The 22,792-nt window shown below is 33.3% G+C and overlaps 2 protein-coding genes across 2 annotated transcripts in view; one reads left to right on the plus strand and one right to left on the minus strand.

The window, feature by feature from the left end:
- The window catches only part of LOC133191843 (mediator of RNA polymerase II transcription subunit 16-like), an 11,825-nt gene extending 5,606 nt beyond the window's left edge, over positions 1 to 6,219 (minus strand). Inside the window, exons 1-5 of the mRNA XM_061327572.1 lie at positions 6,019 to 6,219; positions 4,692 to 4,866; positions 3,930 to 4,022; positions 3,550 to 3,684; positions 328 to 1,213 (exon numbers count right to left, since the gene is read on the minus strand). Of these exons, the coding sequence (XP_061183556.1) occupies positions 328 to 1,213; positions 3,550 to 3,684; positions 3,930 to 4,022; positions 4,692 to 4,866; positions 6,019 to 6,161 (1,432 nt within the window). The 5' untranslated portion in view covers positions 6,162 to 6,219. The remainder of the gene's footprint in view (positions 1 to 327; positions 1,214 to 3,549; positions 3,685 to 3,929; positions 4,023 to 4,691; positions 4,867 to 6,018) is intronic.
- Positions 6,220 to 8,230: 2,011 nt separating this feature from the next.
- Positions 8,231 to 22,707, plus strand: LOC133192379 (uncharacterized). Its single transcript, XM_061328394.1, has 6 exons — positions 8,231 to 8,312; positions 13,991 to 14,078; positions 14,171 to 14,218; positions 15,523 to 15,710; positions 17,142 to 17,434; positions 22,078 to 22,707. Exons 1-6 carry the CDS (start codon positions 8,253 to 8,255, stop codon positions 22,385 to 22,387), a joined length of 987 nt encoding a protein of 328 aa, XP_061184378.1. The 5' UTR covers positions 8,231 to 8,252; the 3' UTR covers positions 22,388 to 22,707.
- Positions 22,708 to 22,792: the final 85 nt, after the last annotated feature.

A 22,792-nucleotide genomic window follows, 5' to 3' on the forward strand; every position in this document is an offset into this window, starting at 1 on the left:
TGAAAAGTTTACGACAACAACAACGCAGACGACTCCGATGACGACGACAGACAACGGACAAATTTTGATCAGAAAAGCTCACTTGAGCCTTCGGCTCAGGTGAGCTAAAAATACAAGAAAATACTACAGAAACTTTTTGTGTACAGCATGATTTTAAAATGAAACAGGTAAATATCTGCTGGTATACTTAATTATTTTGTATTAAGAAATTAAAAACTTATAATGAAATGTAGATTCAAGTCATCATTATAATATCTATATTTACAGTTTAGTCATAAAGTTTTTTTAAGTATGAGTGCAGTACTACAATGATAAATTTTAACTTACCTGGCTTGACTGCCAGCAGAATTCCCCACCAGTCATTACCAGTGACTAAAGCGTACTCAAATAATAGGCAGACTAAGAGAGCAGACAAAGAAATAGCACCATCTTTAACATTGTAAACTTTAAGAACTGACACTTTCCCATCATGCACTGCAACAAGGCCACACCCACAAAATGTCTGTACAAGGTTGGTAATATTGACCGATTTTTTGGACTTCTTTGCTGGAGAACTGCTGACTGCATGCATACGTAATACATCAGTTGATGTGTGCAGAACTTGGTGATTATGTCGATGAATAAGTTTGATGGACCCATCTTTATAAGCTGCTGCTATGTATGGTGAAAAGCCTGTCTCCATTACATGTTTGACAGGGAGATTTGATGTTGCTATGCAGGACAGGTATGATGTGTGCTGAATAGTCGAATGATGCATCCATTTGTGAATTTTGAATCCATTATCAATCCCTTGGCCAGACTGGCAAAGCTGGTGAAGAGTTGTATGTTGTTCTACAAGTTGCCAAATCTCCATAGAACTATAACCATGGCAACCACAACTAACAATAAGTGTGTCACATGACTCAGGGTTCATAAAGGTTAAATTGATTACAGTCATCTGCTGACTGTCATTGGTAGAATATTCCATGCGACTCTTCATATGCAAACTGGAGGTAGGTTTGCTCGTGATTTGGATGCCTTCTGTGGTCAGTTGTATGGTCACATGGAAGCACTGGACCAGTGAGGAGAGCTGACCATCACTGGTGGCAATGACGATACCCCCCATGTTGGAGTAAGCTATGGCGGCTAGACTGAGTCGTTGTGGGGTGAGAGACAGGGATTTGTGAGAGGATGTGATGAAAGGTTCTTGTCTGTTTATCACACAGCAATCCACCTGAAATATACATATTTTGTTATATTTGAAACTGATGAGTGTGATTATGTAAAGATTCTTGCGAGACAAAATAAAATGCAATTTATGAACACAATCAAATTGTGCAATTGTAAAGCTTTGTAGATAAGAACACTGGAAAACAAAATAGTCATCCATTTTTGAACTACCTTTCATATTCATTTGTGAGGAAGAAAAAATTCTGTATCAAAGATTTGTGATTATTAGCTTTACATGTTAATTGAAATGGACACAGTGCAGTTGATTTAATGCACTGAATTCTCATTGTAAACAGGGATGGACACAATTACTTGAAAATGTAATTGATTAATAATCGATTACTTAGAGAAATTTTGTGTAATCGATTATTATTAAATCGATTACAATCATTTTTGTCCTGTAATCGATTGTAATTAGGGAAATATAATTACTTCCAAGCATTTTTTTCCTCAAATATCAAAGCAGAAAAATATTTAAATGGAATGATATCCACTGAAGCTTGAATGTACTCATTGTGTACAGATTCAGTGCATAAGGTTTTTACTGGTTTAATTTCATACTTTTGACCTAAAATGATGACAATTAAAATACAGTTATGCTTTAATGAGGGATTCTCTACCATGAAGAGTGGAGACATGGTTCCTACAATGAAATGCTACAAGGAATTCATTATTCCTTTCGACTTTGGATCTGAACATCCATATTCATAGACTTTTGTTGCAGAAATTATTTTAATTTTTTGTTGTTCTTTAAAAGTATTTGGGCTGCTGCATATTGTCAGTACACATAATACATTCCTCTACTTACCAAGTAAAACTAATTGCAGCAATTACTTTCTGTGCTGAAACAAGTGTTCTGAGAGTTATTAATTGTTCTAATAATATTGTTTATCTTCATTGGAGCTATCAATTATAAGAGTTGAACACTATCTAGTTCACAGTTCACACCTCATTATCTGCAGTCAGGGATGTCCCAATCAATTAGCCAAGATAAACATACACTTATACCCCTCTTTATATAGACATAACTTCTCAGTGACTGACACAGTTATGAATGAAAACATGAAAATGATTTGCAAATTTTGAAGTAAGTAAAAATTAACTTTGAAGTTGCTTGAACATTACCAGAAATGAATGAAGTATAATTTCCATTTTATTTTTCCAAGTAGTTTATTTACCACATAATAAAAGTTATGAACTGGTGGTTTGTACTTGATATTTACATGCGACTATAACTGGAAACAATTCTCCAAAATAACAATCATATATGTATAAAGTAATTGAAAGTAATCGAAAAAGTAATTATAATTACTCTGAAAATTTTACCTGCAATCGATTAAATTACAAGTAATCGAAAATATCTCAGATTACAGATTACTGTTGATTACTTGAAAATAAGTAATCATTACAATCGATTATGATTACTTGATTACGATTACCCCATGCCTGATTGTAAAAACCATTAATAAAATACTCATCCCAATTCTCAATAAATTTCATGAAAAAGAAAATTGGTTATGATAATCTACGAAAAATATGATGATGGTATTTTTTCCAATATGTTTTTTGGTTCATTGACCCTCTGACAAGAGAGATTACTTGTTCGACTATTGTTCCTTTGTAAAATTGTCAGATTGAACTGCCAATTTTTGCACCACAATATATGCTGAAGTTGTGTGTATTTAATTACAAATGAGATTTCTTTTTGAAAATCATATGTGCAAATGAAGCAAAATTTTATATGAACAGAGGGTTGATGAACATTAAATTATGAAATGCAGATTTGCTTTGTTTCAAAAAATACTGTAAACCAACTTTTATTCGCGAGCGAGAAATATTTGTGATTTTTGCGATCTTCTTTTACTCGCGACTATTTATCATCGCGAACCAATTATTCACCTTTGTATTTATGTAGAAAGCTGCCTCAGTAGCAAAAATTATGTAGTCGCAGATGTATTCTTAACTTAAGAATCGTGAATAAAAAATGTCGTGAATATTAGTTGGTTTACAGTACACTTGTTAAAATCATAAACAAGGGAATTACAAAGATATTTTGATATCAAGTTAATCTTAAAAATAATCTTTTTTAGAAGTATGGTGTCAGAGCCAAATGTTATTAATTTATGCATTGTAAAGCTAAAAAGCAAAAACAAACATTTAGGATTTCCCAGTAAACGTTGTCTACAATCTGACATCGATAATTTATTTACATTATTTATTGGTCCATATGCACTAATTAACCATAGATTTTACTGGTCTGAATTAAAAAAGTTTTAGTCTGTGACTATTGAACTTAGGTTAGTGTCAAATCTTGCCCATATGTCTATATTAAAGACATACCAGTCCACTGGCTGTAACCACTATCCATCCATCTACAGGTTTTCCTCCAAACTGTGACACGGATGGCTGATACCGCTCTCTGATGAACTTGTCATCATAAGTGGCAGCATCTTTCTTTTCTGGGCTGAATAAAACCTGGAAAAAATTAAAGACTTATATTTATAGCATTTTTGAAATCCAGGATTCTGAATATCACCACAGTGACTGTCATGTTTACCACTTTTGTTAGGATACAAAAATAACAAGTACCAATTATATTAAGATATCAGTAAGAATCACAATGTAAGGCTAAAGCATTTCCTTCAAATCTGTATATCCATGCACTTCTACATGTATTAATTGTTATAAAATAATCTGTTTTAAAACACTGAAATACCCACCTGAACACCAGTGTGGAACCAAGCAACAGCCAAAATATCTTCTCCTGGAAGTGAGGATGATCCCATACACTCCCATTTATTCACAAGAAAGTCCTTCAAGTAAACATAATTTAAACGTTAAGTAATACATCTGCCAAAAAGTCCTGCTCAAGTAAATGTAATTTTTTGTTTTTGAATCTGAGGTCATCCATATAAATATCAACATTTGCTTTATTTCTTCTATTGAACTACAGCAGTGTTAATTTCTATACTTTGCCCGTTTGGCCTACTTAAACCAGATCAAGAATGAAACTGAAGCAAAATCAGAGCTATATACAGTACATGTGTATTTTTAAAATACACATATATAAATCTTTCATTTTCTTTTTTGTAGAGCGCTTGATCCAAGATCGGAAGGTCATGTGTTCCAAACACAGCAGCCACTAACCTAAGTCCATAAAAAATAGGTAGCAACTGTTCCTTCGCTAAGCGCTTAGCACTTTGAAGGGAAAGTTGCAGGTCCTTTGGATGAGACCTTAAAAAAAATGAGGCCCCGTGTCAGGGTAGGCATTAGCACAATAAAAAACCCTCACTGCTCAATGGCCCTGAATGCCAAGTAAAGGTTTAAATTTGAAGCCCTTCACCAGTATTATGGTGACGTCTCTATATGAGTGAAAAATTCTTGAATGAGACATAAAACATACAATCAATCAATTAATCTTTTTTTTGATAGATTTAAAATATTGTGACACATTATTTACCATATCCTATTGTACAATATACCTGCATTTGCCACACTTGACATAAACCAGAGGAATCTGTGATTAATAACCTGGTTCCAGTTTTGTCCCACTGTAGATTGGTAACCATAGCCGGACAAGTTGTAACAGTGAACCATTCCCATGGTTTATCCAGATCAAACACACCAATCTCATAAGTCATGCTAGTTTCATGTCCCCTGGAATAATATGAAGTTAAGCATCATGATCATGTTGTGCATTAGTTATATAATGATATCTACACAGCCGGTGTGACTGGTCAACAGGGGATGCTTACTCCTCCAAGGCAACTGTGGCCATTTTCACATAAGATTTTAACTTAAGAATCTCTTACGAAAAATCTCAAGTGCTTTTCACAAAAACATTAATTTTGTAGCAGGTTGAACTTAAGATTTTTACTTATGACAGACTTCTTTCCTAGCAACAATCTCAATATGCTTTATAATCCTTAAAAAAAAGGATAAGATTAAAAATGAAGTAAAGTTTTCAACACTTGTTAGTGAAACAAACATTATGCTTAAAAAAATCCAGTGTAATTGGAAGTTTGAAATCTGATGTCATAATGACAAGTCTGACATAAAAGTAGGTCATACGAAGATCTTAAGAGAGAAATTGCCATTGTAAATATTTTGAGTATATTTCATTTTAACTGGGTAATTAAGTTTTTGACAATAATTGTAAAATAATATGAAATGCTATTATCATGATTATATGATGCATAAAAAGTTCTGTTAAATATCTATTTGGGTTTTATCTGTTATACTTTAAAATTAAAATTGACTATAAGATACTACCAGATGGTTAGAGTTCTTGTAAAGTTATGACAAAGTCACATAAGTATCTCATAACAATTTTTGTGAAATGGAATAAAATAGTAAGATTTCTCTACAATGAAAATTAATGGTAAGATTTTTTTGTGAAAAGGGCTACTGATCCCATCTCTGGAATTTCAAGGGGTCCATGTTTTGTGCCCTGTTCACAGATCTGTATTGTTGGTAGATTGTTTGAGATTGATTATTATTATTATGTTTATTAATATTATTATGTTTCACTCTTATTATGTATCACTGTTATCTTCACCATTATTGTAGATTAAAAGATGACAGAAGTAGAGTAAAATTGAATTGGCATCTACATGTACATAATGATCGATCAAATTTTTGTGAAAGATTTAATTTAAATTAGGTTCTTATTTCACAGATCAACTTATTGATGACATGCAGAATTTTAAAACTGAAGAGATTGAAGTGTTTTATGTTCCTTAAATTTTGTCTTTTATCTCTTTACTTTGAAAAGACTACGAGATGAACTTTGGATTAAATTAAGCCAACCTTTTCTTTTTATGTGAAGCTGTTTTCTGTCTGCTGACTGCCAGCACGTTTTGGCTTGATAATGAGGTGCAACACTTCTCCTCTGAAATCCAGTCTTTGACATTGCTGTGCGACTCATCACTACAGGTATACACTACTTCCATCGCAAAATACAGAAGTTTTTGGTCTCCTATTTCATAACGGTTTGCCAAATCTTGGCAAACTAACTACTAAGCCGCAAATTCTGAAATTGTATTTTTTTTCTTTCTGAGCTTCAAAGTCAAACTACTTCTTTGAATTTCAATACGAAACTTATGTCTTAAAACGTTTTTATGATTAGCAGGAATTCAAGTAGTTGTACTTAAAATTAGTCAATCAAGTTTGAGATCGTACATGAAAGAATTCGAACGCTGGAATTTTTGTTTTCTATTCTCAATCTAGAAAGCTTATATATTTCATATGTACATCACTTGCGAATAGACCTTTCCAAATGTACCATGATTTTTGGCCCTTGACCTTGAAGTTTGACCTACTTTAAAGAAATTTAATATTGGTCATAACTTTTGAATGGAAAAAAGACGGGTCTTTTACATTTTACATGTACATTACCAGTGACAAAACCTTTTCAAATATACTATGATTTTTGAACCTGTGACCTGGACCTTGAAGTTTGAGATACTTTTCAAAAAATTTAAATATAACTTTTACGTTTGTCATAACTTTTGATTGAGAAGAGATAGGGATTCCATATTTCACATGTACATTACAGTAACTGTACCTGTGACAAGACCTTTCCAAATGTAACATGAATTTTGACCCCGTAACTTGACTTTGAAGTTTGACCTACTTTTCAACAGTTTTTTAACATAGGTAAAATAAAAACTTTTGAATGAGACAAGATAATTTGACAAGTGCATCACTCATGTCAAGAAATCTCCGAATATGCCATGATATTGACTCTGTGATCTTGACCTTCAAGTTTGACCCAATTTTCAAAACTTTTATCATTGCTGCTAACTTTTGAAAGAGAGAATATAGGGCATACTTATTTAACAAGTGCATTACCTGTAACAAGACCTTTCCAAATGTAATGTGAATTTTATCCCCATTACCCTGACCTTTAAGAGTGACCTAGGTTTCTAAAATTTCAACACTGCTGATTTTTTTAATGAGAGAAGGTATGTCACTTGCATTACCTGTTTCAGAACCTTTCTGAATGTACTCGGTTATCGACCTCGTGACTTCAAATGACATTTAACCTACAGTCTTTTTTTTTCTTTTTCTTTTTTTTTTTTTATTTTTGTTACATTGCCAAGAACTTTTGAATGAGAGAAGATAGGGCTTTCATATTTTACATGTACATTTACTATGACAACGCCTCTCATTTTTTAATTCATGGCCTGTTTTATAAGTTTGAAGGACACATAAACAGGAGATTATAATATGCCATAAAATCATTGCATCCAAACCACCAAGACCCAAAAGCGGGGGACCACAATTCATTGAATTTGCCTGTTTTAAATTTCTTGTTTGCAATAAAATTGTACATATATTAATTTGCATGAACAATAAAATATATACATTATCTAAATGTATATTAAACAAACATATGAATGTTTGCATCTTAATTTTTTATTATTCAGTTTTCCGAAGTCTTAACCTTATTTAAATTCAAAGTTATGTCCGTGTATTGTGTGGCGGATAGTTAAAATGAGGTGATGCCTTATATCCAAATTTTTTTTTTCTCACAATATAATTACAGCAGTTGTTTTTATCAGATTTTCTTAACTGAAAAGAAAATATTTCATTACATGTTGCCGATTTCAAGAATTATTTAGTTAAAAAATAATAAATTCACCTGAAATAAAGCTTATGCACTTGTATATATAAATTGTACTTAAAAGAATGTACTTACGCATTTTTATGTTTAGTTCATTGCACTTTACATTCCAACAATGCATGTGTGACGCTCTTGGTTACTCAGCTCAAAGCATGCTTACAAAAGAGCTGATAACAGTATACAAAAAGTATACGCAAAGTATACACAAACAAAATCTGTCCAATGTTTACTGATAGATAAGTCATTTTTAAAGAAATTTCGTATTTCGTCATACTCCTAGGCCTGTATCAACGCAATAGACGATACCTATATATATGTTATCGACAATGCACTTGTAGAAGCAGTCACCGCTAGATGGTGTTGTTGAATCTATAAATTGACTTGCACTCACATCACTTTCAGAAAATCTAAAATCATGGATATACACGGACGAACTTGCTTTCTTCTGTCTTTAGTGCTCAGCTGTTTAGCACAAGTATGTATAACTGAATATTTTTTTATACGATTGAAATCTTAGGATTTTTTTTAAATATTAAAGTTTTATTCAATAGAGTAAAGTTTTATTCAATAGAAAAAGACAATTTTTCAACTGAAACGAAACTTAACATTTCATTCCAAAAAAAAAAAAGAAAAAGAAAGAAAAGAAATGTTCTTGGTCTTTCACGATTTTATCAATAACTCTGAGATGTAGGAAATGGGAAAAAATTAGCCTTGGGTTCAACATCCAGAATCCACAGATATAAAAAGAAGAGAAAATGTGAACAAACAAACATAACTGACTTGTTCAATATTATTCTTATTCTTAATTGCACCATTCTGGTAAATGGTCTGCTATTGTAGATGTACAGGTTATGTATCAATTTCTCAATAGTCCGAAATTGTAATCATCATTACTATAAACATGATATAAAAGACATGTAAAAATACGTGTGAATTAATTTTAAAAAATGTAAATATATCGTCTGCATAGGAAAAGTTTGATGATGAGGTTAGAGATTGGGAATTGAGTGTTTTCAAATTTAAATGAAACAAATTATATATTTACACATTAATTAATGACCAAATTATTTCAAGTATCATCCTTCTTTTAAACATTGCAATTAATATTTTATAATCAAATAAAGCATTAGATGATATATTTCATCTGCGTAATAAACTTATTGAAGGTATTAAAAATACAATAAAATATTAATGATAATTTTAAAAAATTATGCTTAAAAACTCTTTTTTCACTTTTGAAAATGAACCTCTTATTTTAAAAGCTCAACGGCGCCACTATTTTATGATAATCATTTATTTAAATCCATATCGCTGAAATAAAAAAATTAAAAAAAAAAACAAACAAACAAAACAAAAACACAGAATTTATGAAATTCCTTCCTTAACCCAAAAATTTGAAAATAAAGAAGTTTGAACGAATTTGAAAGCGTGTGGGTTTATAGAATAAGACAAGATATATTAAAATCTAATAAAAATACTATATAATTTTCAAAAAAAGTTTTTTATCCTTTAGCAGATGCATACATTGTGTGTGTTTGACGGCATAACACGGTATGCTGCTTAAATACAACAATAAAAAAGTTCAACATCGAAATAATGAGAACTTCATTCTTATATTTAAAGCTTTTTGAATGATGCCAATTTTAGGTTACGTGTTGGTCTATAATTGTTGATTACAAACGAAGTTGACCGTTTTGGTCTCATCGAAAACCTGCATGTTGACCAAAACTTATTCAATGTCTCGACCATCAATAAATTTCTGGCGAAGGACAGAAATCGATTGGCATTATTACCACCATTAATTCTTCCTTTCACAAGTTGATAATATTCTTGATAAATCGCTGTTCCATTACGGATATTTATCTAATGAAGATAAAAGATCATTTGGACGCTTTGCGAGGAGAGGAAACTATTAAGGCCGTGTTCTGAGTCCTGTTATAGTACAATAGAAACTTATACATTAATTAATATTTTTGTATATAAATACAGGGTATATATAGCAAAACTGCTTATATATGATTAATGCATAAACAATTAAGCAATGGCCTTTGTATTATTCAATCAACATAATTCTCTTTAATTGATCTGTTTTAAAATTTGTCCAGTATATGTTCAATGTATTATCGATGATTTAGTGTTATTGTGTATTTGTGTATTTTCAAATTTACAGAGCTTCCAATATACAAAAAAGAAGAAAATAACATCATTGAGAACTGATAATAAAAAAAAATCACGCTGTTCATGTATGATCGAAAGATGCACGTCAAAAAACGATGGAAAATACCAAAAACACATAGCAATACGTCAAATTTATCTTTTTTATCGAATATTTACTTTTATACCCAACACGAACCAAGATATCATGCTATTTGTTGACCTGAAAAATAGAGAGCAAAATGTGTTGCGTCAAAAGTACAAGTCCTTCAAAACTGTGTATATTCTAAACATCATTTTAAAACATGCATGCTAAAAATATTGTAGAGCGATAGGACGCATTCAGTCTCAGAAAAAAAATCATGTAGGAGATAGGATCGAGCGGTTTTCTGTCGTATATGACAGATTTTATTCAGTGAAATTAAATGAACATTTTACCAAGTAAAATCAAATCTTCGTTTCTGCTGCCAAAAGATTGATGTAAACTCATGCAGAATGTGGAGAGATGAAGAATTAATTGTATAAGAAAAAATTCTTTACAAAAGTTGAGATAGAAAGGATGGAGGGAAAAAGGTAGCCCGCCCATCCCTGCAACAGCTTTATGTGACATCTATAATTTTTCGATGGGTAAAGAATAAAGAAATCGCTGACCCAAAAAACATGCATACAAAATACTAAATAAACTAACAAGGTCATACCCCCCCCCCCCCCCAAAAAAAAATGTTTTTTGATAAGGACATAAATGTAAAAAGAAAAATAATAATAATACATGTACAATGTATACTTGTATTATTTTTTTTTACATTTATGTCCTTATCAAAAAACAATTTTATGTACAATGTATACTTAATAATCAATGTGTGATTCCTCTCTCTATTCTGACAGTTTAAATAGTGAACGAAATAAGCACCAGTCTGGTGTCATAAAAAATGATTGTGGGATCAAGTGATGGGGAGGGAAGGCGACATTATAAGTGACTTGTTAACCAAAATTATAAAATTGCTAAAACTCAAGCGCAGATGTGCCTGTTTGAACGGTTAGTTTTCTAGTGTCCAATATATCAAAAGTAAAGGCTACATGTAATTGCAGTGTTTTTACTGCACCACAAAGCTAAAATTTCACGATTAATGTATCATTTACGTGTAGAGTACTCTGTATTCGTAGCCTCAGTCGGAAGTTATAGTTATGTGTAGTCTGAATTCTTAAAAACACAGAGAGAGAGAGAGAGAGAGAGAGAGAGAGAGAGAGAGAGAGAGAGAAAAAAAAACTAAAACTATTAAAGTTGAAGTTGAAGCAATTTATTGTTTTCACCTGGTAACCAAAGCTAGTCCATATTAAACCAATCTAAAGCAAGGCTGAAAACATGGCAACTATGGCTCTCAGATCGTCCATTCCAATTTGTCAGACCACTGATCTGCAGGTGTTTTTACTTTTTTTTCTAACATGGGAATCAGTATGTTGAAATTTAGAATATTTTTTTGAACTAGAAAGTAGAGAATAATTACGTATTTTATGTACCGTTAACGCTCTTAGTTACCAAAGAATTTGATTTCATAGTCAGAAAACTGATAAAACACCATTTTATAAAACTGATATCGACATAATTTCCGCCATAAATATTGCCTGGTTTTATTCATTTTGGAGTAGTTGCTGAGTTTTTGACAAGACGCCACATTATAAAGTAATGTTTTGTCCCCAGCTTAATAACTGGTCCCCAAAAGGACAAACACAACGATATATAAACTGCCCGACATATCTTTTCAAAATTGTCAAAAACTTCATCAATGGGAGTAAAATGCTTTGTTGTATTAAAAAAAATGTCCGATTAGGGAAGGATTTTAAATCTATATGCTCTATATGCTCAAGACCCTAAAAAGAAATACTTTGGCGAACTTTACACGTATGCATGCAAAAAGTGAGAGAGACCGAATTGTCATGCCACCCAAAGTCACATCAAATGACAATATACACGAAATTATTCGATGGTCTCAATTTCAAATATACTAGAGCAATGAAAAAAAAATCGTGGGAAAAAAAGTAACATTTTGATTTGGCAATACTACGGAATAAAATTGGGAACTGTGAATATTTTTTTGTACGTAATAAATATCCCATTTAGCTCACCTGAGCCTAGTGCAGATACTGAGCACGTAAATAATTAAAAAAAAAAATTGAAAAAATGCTTGGAAAACGTCAGATATTTCGGACTAATCTGAGCCAAGGGATCAATGAACTTATCCGATCAGCGTCCAGTGTCCGTTACCAGGTTACTGGGTCTGGGAGGGATTTTCCCTCGATCCTCTGAGCAAGAAATGGGTACCATTTCAGTGGGTTCTTATGTTCTAATGTTCGAATTCTTGAGGTCATTTAATTCTTCACATATCAAATAAACAAAATCTAAATAGATATACAATAAATTTATTTTTTTTCAAAAATGATATTTTCGAGTGTTTTCTTTTAAAGGGAGTGAACGCACCCAACTCTCTCCCACCCCCGTTTATATGGTCTTGCGTCTATCTGTCGTTTGAAGTGCGTCGTCTTTAAATGCTTAAAACCCTCCCACTTATCGTTCAGTTACAGTTACACGTTTCAATTTTTTTAAAGTAGGTTTCACTCCAAAGTTAGAAATCAAAAATATTGCTACCCAAAAGAAAGGTTTTGTCACAAGTAATACACATATAAATATGAAAACCCTAGCACCAACCGGTCAAAAGTTATGGCTGAGGTTGATATTTCTCAAGGTGCTTTAAAAATAGATGAAACTCGAATGTCAAGGTCGAGAGGTCAAAAATTGTTGGTACTTAAAGAAAGGTCTTGTCGCAAGGAATACACAGGTGAGATATGAAAGCCCAAGCACCAAAAGTTATGGACAAGGTTAAAGTGTATGCGGACAAACAGATAGACAGACAGTGGACGGACCAAAAACTAAATATCACCGAATCTCTATCTCTTCTTACAAGAAATACTCATGTGGAATATAAAAGCCTTAAAATCAATCGTACAGAAATTATATATATTCAAGGTTTAATTTTCTCACAAATAGGTCAAACTCCAAGGTCATTAGATAGAGAAAGGTCTTGTCACAAGAATACACTGTGAAAATAAAAAGCCTTAGCACCACTTCAGAAGGTATGGCTAACGTTAAGGCCACTTGTTACAAACAAACTTTTTTTTTCTTCAAATCATGAAAAAATAAACTAAAACTATTTTTTTGTATAAGTAAAATGAATAGACTAGTTTAGCCATATAATTTTTTTTAAGATTTCCCAAGAATGCTTTATGAAGTAAGTGGAAATATGTATAGATTTGTAAGGGGAACGGCAAAAAAGGAAAATGTTGAACATCATAGAAAATTTACGATTCCTTAGTACAAATGTTTTTTTATTTATTTTTTTTTTTAAAATAGAAATTTGCAATCTGAATCGTTTCAAGCCCAAAAAATTCCAGAGATATACATGTATATCTGTCCATGCATTCAAGTTTTTGTTTGTAGCAAATGTCCAGTTTGTCAAAAATAGACAAAACTCCGAGATCATGAGGTTAAAACATGTTGGTACCCAAGAATGGTTATGACATCAGACATGCATACTGTGAAATCACTTTTTCATGAGGTCAAATTTTCGAGGTTTGAGGAAAAATATTGATTTCTGGCGATTTGATTTCGTTTTTTTTAGAAGTGTTGTGTAGTAATGCATACGAAATTTTACATTTCGTGGTGGTCATGAATTCGTGGGTCTCTCCATACCTTGAAAACTACGAAAATTAAACCCCAACGAAAATTAGTGATTTCACAGTATGTGACATATGAAAGCTCTAGCACCAACCGCTGAAAAATTATGGCCAAAATTAAAGTTTTGCGTACAGACAGACCAACGGACAGACCAAAAATTATATGCCCCAGAATCTCAGATTACGGGGACAAACGACGTAATCCGTAGAAGTTATTTTCTGATTTTTTTCTAATGTTTTGTTCTGATAACAATCTGAATTTCATTGCAGCCAAACTTGAACCTTTATAAGAACATAAAAAAAACTGAAGACTTTGCCCCTTTCATTAGGAAAGATGGTCATGCGATCAATTTTACAGGTAATTTACAAGCTATTTGAATATGAGAAATATTAAATATTTTTATTAATAAATGAATAAGTGGTTTAGACAGATATTCATTTTATTTACAGAGCTTTTCAACTCAGATGCAAATAGACAAGTTGTAGGAGGCGTTACAGGTAGGTGTTCAATTTGCTTTTTATAAGAATATCCATGCATAGCATTCATTTCTTCTGAAAATCGTAAACGGTTAAACTCGAAAAAAGTATTTAAAAAATAGTCCCATGCTCTAAAGTCTCGAGTGTATCCCCCCTCCTCCAACCTTTTTTAAGGATGAAATAGAACTGATATCTTAGAAAAATTCGAGGCATAAAAATATCATTTATTTAGTTGATTTTCCTGAGAAAGTTCGATAATTTAACATGGAAAACTGTCCTTCTTGAAGCATTTCTTTTCAGAATGCAGGCTTGAATGAAATTTCTTTTCAGAATGCAGGCTTGAATGAAAATTACTCAGTAATATTGGAATCATTTACATTATAGAAGATTTTTTAAGTGGTTTGATCAGTTGGAATGGTTTCGTAATTTTCCTTGCGTAAGCCATCGTCTCAAGCCACGGTCCGGCGTCCGCATATAGCCCTCTACAATGGGAGAGGATCGTATACTTTGGCCGTAGTTTGCGACGATCTGCGTAAGCCAGTGTAGAAGATTATAATACAGGCTATCTACTAGTAGTTAATAATATTTTGGGAATAGAAAAGGTAAAATTAAGAATATGTTGCAGGTATAATGCGGTGATTGATATTATTTCTGATCACAGTCATGGGAAGGACTGCGGCAAAGTTTCCGAAAAGGAGGTGCCTGGGGAGGATTAGATCTGTAAGGGGTAACCCTCCTCGGGGCAAAATTTTGTTTAAAAAGGAAACAATTTTGATGGTTTCCCGCTCTGACGATCTTGTCAGAAAATTTTTTTTAATATTTATAAAAGATTATAGCTGAAATGAATACTGATTATCACCCAATTTTTGCGACACCATGTTTTTGCGAGATATTTATTTAGTATTTATAAGCGAGATCAAAATTTTTCGCGACTTCTGGTTACTGCTGTATATAATCAAGATATACATGAGAATAAAACTTTCGTCAAAACAAATTACGCCAAAATAAAGTTCTCGCGAATAAAATGTGATTTACAGTGATATTATATAAATCTATTTAATTGTAAGTTTAATTTTTCACGTTCCGCTTCTATATGATACAAGTAATATCCTGTTTTAAAATTAGCATAGTACATATGGGATTAATTTTTCACTTTGCGAAATAATCTTGATTTTATTCCTCTTGTTCAATATCTGTCCAAATTTGAAAGTTATTAGCATTGAGACAATGTGATATTGCACTTTATTATATCGGACTGTAATATCTAACCGCCAAATGTAATTATTCGACTACGTTACAGCATTGTTTTATTTTTTTTCTTACAGTTGGGTTCGATAATCTTGCCCAGTATGATTACTGCTCACCTAGATACCAGACAGTGGTTATACCACGTGATACTGACCCTGCTATTACATACTTCCCTCCCTGCACAAGGGTGCTTCGCTGTGGGGGATGTGCCCCGTCAGAGGTCCTGTCCTGCGAGCCCAGACAAACCAGCATAAAACAAGTTGTGGTAAATAATTGTTTTTATTTCTTCAGAATGAAGGTAATTACAGGTAAACTTCGGTATCTCGACATCGGATATGTCGACAACCTGGGATATGTCGACATCCTTCCGCGGTCCCGGCAGTATTTACTATATAAATGATTTGCAAAAACTCTGATATGTCGACCTCGGTAATGTCGACAACCCGGGTTATCTCGACGTATATTCACAGTCCCAAGAGCAAAATTTACCTGGCATATGTCGACATCGGCAATTTTCTGCTCTACTGAACCTAACTGTTTGTCAGACAGGGTCGCTCGTCACGCACGGACAACTCTGGGTATCTCGACGTCGTCAAAGTTTCACACCCATGTTTTGACTGCACGCTGCTTAATTAATTTTATAGACTGTGTTTGTAGGTGAATCCCAAGCCCCTTCGGCGTCTTTGAGAAGTTAATTGAGCTTGGCTAATATCATTGCTAAATCTACACGATTCTGCGTAAATGTACAGAATGTTATTTATATCGAAACGTAACATAACTTTTAAATTTGAAAAAGATAACTAAATTACAATGAATAACAAAAACACACTGAAAATTCATACTAAGGAATTAAAAAAAAAGTTTTAATGATATTTTGTAGTTAAAATGTATTCAACAGGAAACAATCCAATTAACGACACGATTGACAGAATCAGTCGTAATTCGTGCATCCGTAACATCACTACGTTAGTTTAGATACACAAATCTCTTTAAAAAAAATAATTTTATTGTACATTCTTTCTGAATGAAATAAGAAAAAAATAATCCGCATTTATTTATTTTTTTTTACCGTATATCGGATGTCGACTTTATACGGTTCGAAGTTTATAGAGAGCATTTCGTATCCTGTTCTGACGAAAAGGCAAGTTACACTCGAATGCAGCTCAATGCTGTAACTTTGTGCTGAAACTTTGTGAATTTAGAAAGATTTCGATAAGGAACACGTTTTATAAACAAGATTTTTAAAATAACTTCTTAGATTTTTAATAAAAATAGAGGGAATTCTGAAATATGTTGAGCTACAGTCTATATTAAAGTCATGTACATATTATAAGCTTGTCTGTTTTGCTATGCAATGAAATCTTGGACGTCAAGTCTCAACTCTGATATCTCGACACCTCGGATATCTCGACATTTTCCGATGGTCCCGTCGATGTCGAGATAACGAAGTTTACCTGTATATGTGTATACGGAAAGCCACAGAAATATCGATGGAAAGACCTATAGACGTGATCACTGCAAGTTTTCTTTCCATTAAAAATGCTGACATGAGTTTCTAAGAGTGTTATTTTCTTCAGTTAAATAATTTACTTTTTATTGAGTGATTACTATCAGCAATGCATTTGTACTGCGTGCCGTAATGAATAAAAAAAATATTAATAAAATAGTAAATGGCCTAATGCATTACTGAATGTAGGTTGTGAGATCGAGAATTCCCTACCCAGGATCACCAGAAACCGATTTTGAAGAATTCGAAGCTAAATCTATCATCCAACACGATTCTTGTGAACCACAGTGCAAAGTAAAGCCGGAACACTGTAATCCTGTGACGCAGGTGTACGTCTCGAGGGACTGCAGCTGTATCTGTCGCAATAGAAGGACTTGCCCCACGGACCTTCATGTCTGGGACGAGGACACATGCAGCTGCAAATGCGCCCAGAAAAACGATAATTGCCCGGGCTTCTCTCGTTTTAGTGATGACACGTGCAGGTATTTTAATTAATATCGGGTTCTGTTTTGAACTAGTTATCCTTTATCACCTTTAAGTTTCGTGTCAGTTTCGATTGTCTTAATTACCCCCCCCCCCTTTTTTTTAGTATTTTTTAATTAAAAAAAAATTCTACCAAAGGTAACTGCATGCGTGTTTATGATTTAAGTTTTCTTACAATACAGTAATCGTACTATAAATGGATTTATAATTGTAGTTCTTTCCTTGCCATTTCCATTAAACCCATATCCTGTGATTATAATTAAAGAGTGGTTCACTTAGGCTAAATGGCACATTAATAAAATCAGTTTCTACTTTGTATCTTATGAATACCATTATTAGATTCCATTATATGGGAATTACTAAGAGCTAAATTTATCGGTGATTCCAGACGACGTTGAATTATTGAGAAAGAATTATATTGTCTAGGTTTTGTAAGGTAATTTCTGAGCGCTCTTAGATTTTGTGATCTATTGTTTTGAATCAGTTTCTGTGGATGTTTATCAGAGTTCACCTAATGGTCAGTACATGTATCGATACATTTTTCATCACGCCATTTTATGAAATATCAACGAATAACAGAACTCACCCCAGTTAAACGAGTCGATGCACTATGCGATGGGGCTTAGAGAATTGTGCTAATGCAATCAATGAAATTTACATATGTATGAAAGTTATTTGAATGCAAAGAGTCCATTTCCCCTCGACAGTTGCACAGAGTAGATGTGAATCTATGTCTCTTATCCCTCTAGAAATGTATTACGATCTTCCTTTTCTTTAGCAAAATGTTATTTTTTCTGAAAGACACGTATAATCTCAAAGGATGTGAGTGATCTACATAGACTACAATAAAGAAGATGGTTGTGTTTGGTGTGTGATCTGCAGGAATCATGTGTACGAAACATTTAATGATTTATACTTTAAATGTCCACGATTTGGTCGGCTGACCACAGCTGGACAGGCTTTACATAGCTACGCACATAGGAAAATGTTAGATTTAGTTTGAAATAACCTGTCAAATTGTAATATTTAGGTCCGCTTATCTTAATAATCAAACTTTAACATAGTAATGTTTCATATAAATAATAAACACCTACAAGATAATAAGGGTATTAGTTAAATGCAATTACAAGTACATGTGTATATTAAAGCATTAGTAGGTTGGAAGAATTGCTTTCGCTCTCGGTGCAATAGAACCAGAATTTATCCATTTTAAAATAAATCGGTACAAAAAAATTAAACTGACAAAAGAATTGTTTGCTTGCATTAAAAAAATATTAACGCTCCATATGAGGATCGAACCAAAAATTTTCGTCTCCATTGCACTGGACGGGTAACGCATATTACTGAGCTATCATCGCTACACATTCAAATTGGCTTTTAAAACGACAATGAAGCATCGCATTTACACATTGGAATTCTTTGGGGGGGAAAAGTTCATTTTTTATGGTCTCTGGGTCTTTTCTCCATTTTTTACAAATGATTTTTTGTTTCTTTGAATTAGAATGCATACAAATAACATTTGAAAATCATGGAGAGAGGACCCAGAGATAGCAAATTTTTAGAAAAACGTGTTTAAAAATGTGACATTTTGTACCAAATGATCATCTAGCCTATTTTCAGATTATTTTTTAGCAAATCAAAATACAATTTCTGGAAAATATTTCCCTTTCCGATTTCACAGGGACCCAAATGATCAAAAGAATGCTAAAATTTCGTGTGACTGATCAATAATTTTTTCACTTTTCAAGTGCGCCCAGATTCCTGCCGAATGCCAATCAAAAGCGCCCTCGTTCTTTGTACCTTATTCAAGTTAACTAATATGTGCGATGACTTAAGCTGGAAGCACCTCACGAAACAAAATTACTCGTTCTTAATTATATATTCCTGAAATACTTGTAAAATCTTTTGAAAAAAAAAACCCATCCCACTCGCGAATTCATATTCTCGCAATTTGATGTTTACGAGTCATATCGTGATATCAGGTACTCGCGCATCTTCAGAACGTCAGGGGTAGTGAATCCACTCGTGAACCAGACAAACTTCATTTGGTATTTTACAGGCTGACTCAGACCCGTAGCAACGGTTTCAAAAGTGGGGGGGGGGGCAAAATTAACCTCCCAAAAATGTATCTGACAAGCACAAAGAAACCAATCATCTAATTGTCCAAAGGGGGGGGGGGGAACTTCCCAAAATAATTGACAAGCAAAACTTGTTAATTAACTGTCCAAGTAGATCTATTTGAATTCGTCAGTACTCACAAAAAGTTGGGGGGGGGGGGGCAGCATCTAATTGCAAATTTACTATAATAGCAAATTACTATAATCAGAAAAAGTGGGAATTTCATTTATTTCATTGCACGACAAAGGAACGGTTACTTCATACATGTATATGAATAATCATAGGTCTCTCGCGTCATTGGGAACGTGAATTGAACCTAAGGCCTCCTGATCACGAAGCGAGCGCCTTACCACAAAGCAACACTGACCGGTCACAGACAAGCCATTTAAATGTATCAGAAAATTGCAGCGTAAATGTTTTAAGATTTTCTTTTGAGTGCGACCCGCAGACGCAAGGGTGGACCCTTTCATTGAAGTTACAGAAGTATTCATTTCTATGTCATTTTTTCGTATGCGTTGTATTCCTTCAGTGTACTCAATGGGAGCACAGGCACCTGAAGCGTGGATCACCCGCCCCCAACTAACTAATAAGATATAAGGCCATCATTAAAAATATCTTTGTTTCCCCTAACCCGACCCTGAAATTTCAAGTTGGGTAGGTAGGTAGGTAAATTATTTTTTTTCTCACAGCAGTTTTGAAAATACATTCTGAAAAATTGAATAATATCTTCATAAATAGGAAAGAACAAAAGAAACTGAATTTTTAATCGAATATCATACAAATGAAGCAACATGTATGGTAAATTAATTCACAAATATTTATTCATTTGAACTTGTGTAATATCTCAGGCCAAGTGTAAATTTATTGAAATCGAATATTTTAAAAAGGACAAGATTCACAAATACTCAACCATCGGACATCCGAGTATATTTTTCAAACCTACTATCATCTTCGAGTACTTACACAGACAAAATGTTAAGGGCCTTGCGTGGTGCAGTGATTCTAGTGTTTTGGAGTCACGACGTAATTCAGGAGCTTATTCTAAGTGACTCACAGATCCCTTCGTGGGACGTGGAAACTGGTCAGTCGAGTGAGACCGTAAAAAACGTAGGTCCAGTGTCGCAATATACATGTAGATGTTGACACGAAAAAGATCCCTGACTGATTCTTAATGATCTATGGCCATAAGTGCCGAGTAAAAGTCTAAAATAGGAGTCCTCAACCAGGCAGGTGTTCAAATGTTGTTGGCCCAACAATTTTAAAGGTATTTTAAAGCAAAGAAACAACCTATTTTCAAGGGCCTAACTAAACAAAAGTACACTGGACGTCTCAGGAAGCAACTCCATAAGCCAATTTTAAAGATTTCGAAAGTTTACCCCATAAATAAAAGGAATGAAGAAACGACATCTGAATTATATTTATCAAGATGAAATAATTATACAAAGACATATTTACAACTCCTATGGTCCTATATAGTAAAAATAGGACCATACAGGAACTGTTTATTAGCTCGAAACGAAAAAAATGCAGTGACATTTTTTGAGATGCATATATATACAAGGTGGGCCCCTCATCTGCTCATGAGGCAGGCTTTGCCATGCTTGCTACGTACGTTAATTTGAGAAGAAACATTTGTAAATACCATTTTAACACTCATTAGTCATGGTATATTTAATTCACGAAATGTTTCAAGAGTGTAGAATTCTAATAAGTTAATGATATATAATAAGATTGATACATCGCCGCTGTTTTTATAACACGAACTAACCCTCTGAGGTCACATGTTGCGAGTGCCTAATGAGTGTAAAACAAAAGCTGCCGTTCTGATAAAAACAGATTTTGATGAAATTGTATTTTATAAAGTTGATAAACAATAAAAAAAAATATCTGAATAATCGTATTAAATAAACTTTTCAGTCGGCACGATTTAAGTGGGTCGGTCGCGTTAGGGGAAACAAAGGTATTTTTTACTTTGGCCTAAGGAGTCTTTATTTTCTCGAAAATATGTGTTTTCTTCTTCAATTCTATTTGTATGTCATTCTGTGTAATTGATTTATACTTTTGTTAAGGTTTAAAAATTGGTCATATATGGTATAATAAAAATACCCATATTATGAAAGGCAACACTGTTAGTACCTTGGAAATAAGCCTCGAAGCGGGGAATCCCCCGTTTGTTTATAATTTTTGTTTCTTACCTTGGGCATTTTTATTATACAGTATATGTCCAATTTTTAAACCTTAACAAAAGTATAAACCAATTACACAGAATGACATACAGATAAAATTGACGGAGAAATCACATATTTTCGAGAAAATAAGGACTCCTAAATTATACGTGTATTTTATTATTTAGTCGGGGGGGGGGGGGGATCCACGCTTCAGGTGCCTGTGAATGGGAGTGCACTGACTTGACCATAAAGCATTTGTGCAAAAGTGTTGCTTTTTCGGTTCAGCGTTTAGTAATTCAAATTTTGAAGCAGTAGCATACCATCTTTCTCTAAAAAATTTATATCTATCTTTACAGGTGTGAGCTACGACATGGAGTGTCCGGAATGACAGACGAAGAGATTAGAAATCTATTGCAACTGGCTGCACAAGTCACCACCACCACTACCCCAGCTCCCGCTCCAACTCTACCACCTCTGGTCTTAAGGCTCCCTAACGCCTCTTGTCAACCAGCCTATCCATGCCCACTCGGTACCTCCCCGAAAATTTCACCCGTAAACGGACGCTGTCAATGCATGCTTCCCCAGTTTCGTCTGCCTCCTTTGAGACGCAGACGACAAATACAATTCAGGCAACAGCTTCGGAGAAATCCTGCAGACTCACTTTAGAAAGGTTGACGATATTTAAATAAACTGTGACAAATATTACAGAAAGGGCGATCAAAATGCTCTGGAACTTTTGCCATAGTCGAGGAATATAAAAGTCGTGCTTGTGAAATTAAAACTTTGTACATTATTTTAATGTATACAGTATATCTTTATCCATTTTTAATGTGGCATTGCATAATATACCAAGAACAGTAAATGTATGTGAAACTGTCAAAATGCCATCTCTCTACCTTCTCTGTTTTTTGAAATGTATACATATGGTTGAAATCTCTGTTCATTTCATATTAAACGATGTAATAAAATCATTTATATATGCATAATATCCTTATATATATATATATATATATATATATATATATATATATATATATATATATATATTTATTTATTTATTTATTTATTTAT

Source organism: Saccostrea echinata, unplaced genomic scaffold (genome assembly GCF_033153115.1).
Source record: "Saccostrea echinata isolate AGI-Se365-2 ecotype Australia unplaced genomic scaffold, CSIRO_AGI_Sech_v1 ptg000025l, whole genome shotgun sequence".
Taxonomy (NCBI): Eukaryota; Metazoa; Mollusca; class Bivalvia; order Ostreida; family Ostreidae; genus Saccostrea; species Saccostrea echinata.

What these genes read in the sequence shown, in the direction of transcription:
- LOC133192379 (XM_061328394.1), top strand. Translation starts at nt 8,253, where the DNA reads ATGGATATACACGGACGAACTTGCTTTCTTCTGTCTTTAGTGCTCAGC. An exon ending in TGCTCAGCTGTTTAGCACAA is followed by an intron (nt 8,313 to 13,990) that starts GTATGTATAACT and finishes ATTTCATTGCAG; the next exon opens with CCAAACTTGAACCTTTATAA. An exon ending in AGTTGTAGGAGGCGTTACAG is followed by an intron (nt 14,219 to 15,522) that starts GTAGGTGTTCAA and finishes TTTTTCTTACAG; the next exon opens with TTGGGTTCGATAATCTTGCC.